Source organism: Limulus polyphemus, unplaced genomic scaffold (genome assembly GCF_000517525.1).
Source record: "Limulus polyphemus unplaced genomic scaffold, Limulus_polyphemus-2.1.2 Scaffold2440, whole genome shotgun sequence".
Lineage (NCBI taxonomy): Eukaryota > Metazoa > Arthropoda > Merostomata > Xiphosura > Limulidae > Limulus > Limulus polyphemus.
The window spans coordinates 41980-44350 of NW_013668050.1; the positions used below are offsets into that span (position 1 = coordinate 41980).

Here is a 2371-nt window from a genome sequence, read left to right on the forward strand (position 1 = left end):
AGCAGTAGGTGAATGATGGTGTTTATTTATAGACTAAAGTGAATGTGTTACATTATATACAATATAAAGTAATTCATAATACTGATATCTACTACTAGTTTCTAAAACTTTAATGATAATACTGATATCCACTACTACTTTTTATAAACTTTAATGATAATACAGATGTCTGCTAGTCATTTCTATGAACTTTAATGTTACTACTGATAAATACTACTCCTTTTTATAATCTTTAATGATAATACTGATATCTACTAATTTCTATAAACTTTAATTATAATACTGATATCTAATACTACTTTCTAAAATATTTTATGATAATACTGATATCTACTACTACTACTTAATAGAAACTTTAATTTCAATAGTGATAAGTGCTACTCCTTTCTATGAACTTTAATGATACTACTGATATCTACTACTTTTTAAAAAGTTTAATGATACTACTAATAAATACTACTCCTTTTTTGAACTTTAATTGTAATATTGATATGTACTACTCCTTTCTATGTACTTTAATGATACTATTGATATCTACCACTTCTTTCTAAAACCTTATTGATAGTATTGATATCTACCAGTCTTATCTTTAAATTTTCATGATAAAACTGACATCTACCACTCCTTTCTTTAAAATTTAATGATAATACTGGTATCTACTACAAAGTCCAGCATTGGTTTATTTTTATTTTAAATTAAATAGTATTAAAAAACTAAGATTCATGAAACTTTTCATGCATATCTAAATTTTGTGAATGAGATATTTCTTGTTAAAAATTTAGACTTAATTCGCATACATACATGTTTCTAATCTTTTACAGACTTCATGTTTCCTACAGAAACAAAATATGAAAATCTGCGCCTTTGTTCTGAGGGTAAAGTTAAGGAGTTCTGTAAAGATTATGTAAGTATACTGTAATGAAATTCATACCTTAAGTTTAAAAAAATTTAATTATTTTAAGTTTAAATCTGGTGAGCTTTATCAATACAGTAATTCTATTAAGGTATTGGCCTTTTAACAAAAGCATTGTGTCAGTAGAACAAAGAACGTTTAATCTTCTGACTGCATATAGCATTCTCATAACACTCACTGTGTTTGATTGGTTTCTCACAAAAATTAATTTATCATAATTTTAAACAGTGTTTTAATTACAGCTCATCATTGCAGTCTTGTTTTCTTTATGGATGATGATTTCTAAAATGATGCACATTAATTCGTGGGTTAAAACTGCTTGCAAATGTAAGGATATGTAATCATTATGTGAAAAAAAAATGTAATTTAATGAATATCTAAATTCTTGAGTGAAACTGCACATTCTTGTAATAGCATTAAAGTGTGGGAAGGGTTGCCATTATAAAATGAAATTCTATTGGGATACATGTATGGTCTTTATTATAGTTTGTACTTTGTGATGACTGTTTGATATTCACTAGTTTAATGTATTTAGAAAACAATGTTAAAATGTTAGCTATGAGGATGAGGGAAAAATTTTCTTGATTTCTCATATTTTGCAAATGGAAGACTTAGTGCATCATTAATTTATACAATCTAGCACATCCACTTTAGTCTATAAATAAATAATGTAGCACATTCACTTTAGTCTATAGATAAACACCATCATTCACCTACTGCTATACCAGTTCATTTATATTGTATATAATGTAACACATTCACTTTAGTCTATAGATAAACACCATCATTCACCTACTGCTATACCAGTTCATTTATATTGTATATAATGTAACACATTCACTTTAGTCTATAAATAAACACCATCATTCACCTACTGCTATACCAGTTCATTTAAACTGTAAATAATGTAACACATTCACTTTAGTCTATAAATAAACACCATCATTCACCTACTGCTATACCAGTTCATTTAAACTGTAAATAATGTAACACATTCACTTTAGTCTATAAATAAACACCATCATTCACCTACTGCTATACCAGTTCGCTTGAATGATAATACTGATATCTACTACTACTTTCTATAGACTTGAATGATAATACTGATATCTGTCTTCTACTCCTTTATAAAAACTTGAATGATATAATACAGATATCTTCTACTCCTTTCTATATACTTTAATGATAACACTAATATCTACTACTTCTCTCTAAAACTTTATTGGTAGTACTGATATCATCCACTCCTTTCTTTAAACTTTAATTATAATTCTGATATTCACTACTTTTTTTTCTAAAATCTTTTAGAAAGTAGTAGTAGATATCGGTATTATCATTAAAGTTTATAGAAAAGAGTAGTAAATATCAATATTATCATTAAACGTTTTAGAAAGAAGTAGTAGATATCAGTATTATTATTAACGTTTTAGAAAGAAGTAGTAGATATCAGTATTATTA

At 26.3% G+C, this 2371-nt stretch overlaps 1 protein-coding gene across 1 annotated transcript in view; it reads left to right on the plus strand.

Moving 5' to 3' along the window:
- LOC106466962 (neuronal membrane glycoprotein M6-a-like) overlaps positions 1–2371 on the plus strand; it is a 50936-nt gene that overhangs the window by 41167 nt on the left and 7398 nt on the right. The window contains exon 6 of the mRNA XM_013927275.2: positions 822–904. Within this exon, the coding sequence (XP_013782729.1) occupies positions 822–904 (83 nt within the window). The remainder of the gene's footprint in view (positions 1–821; positions 905–2371) is intronic.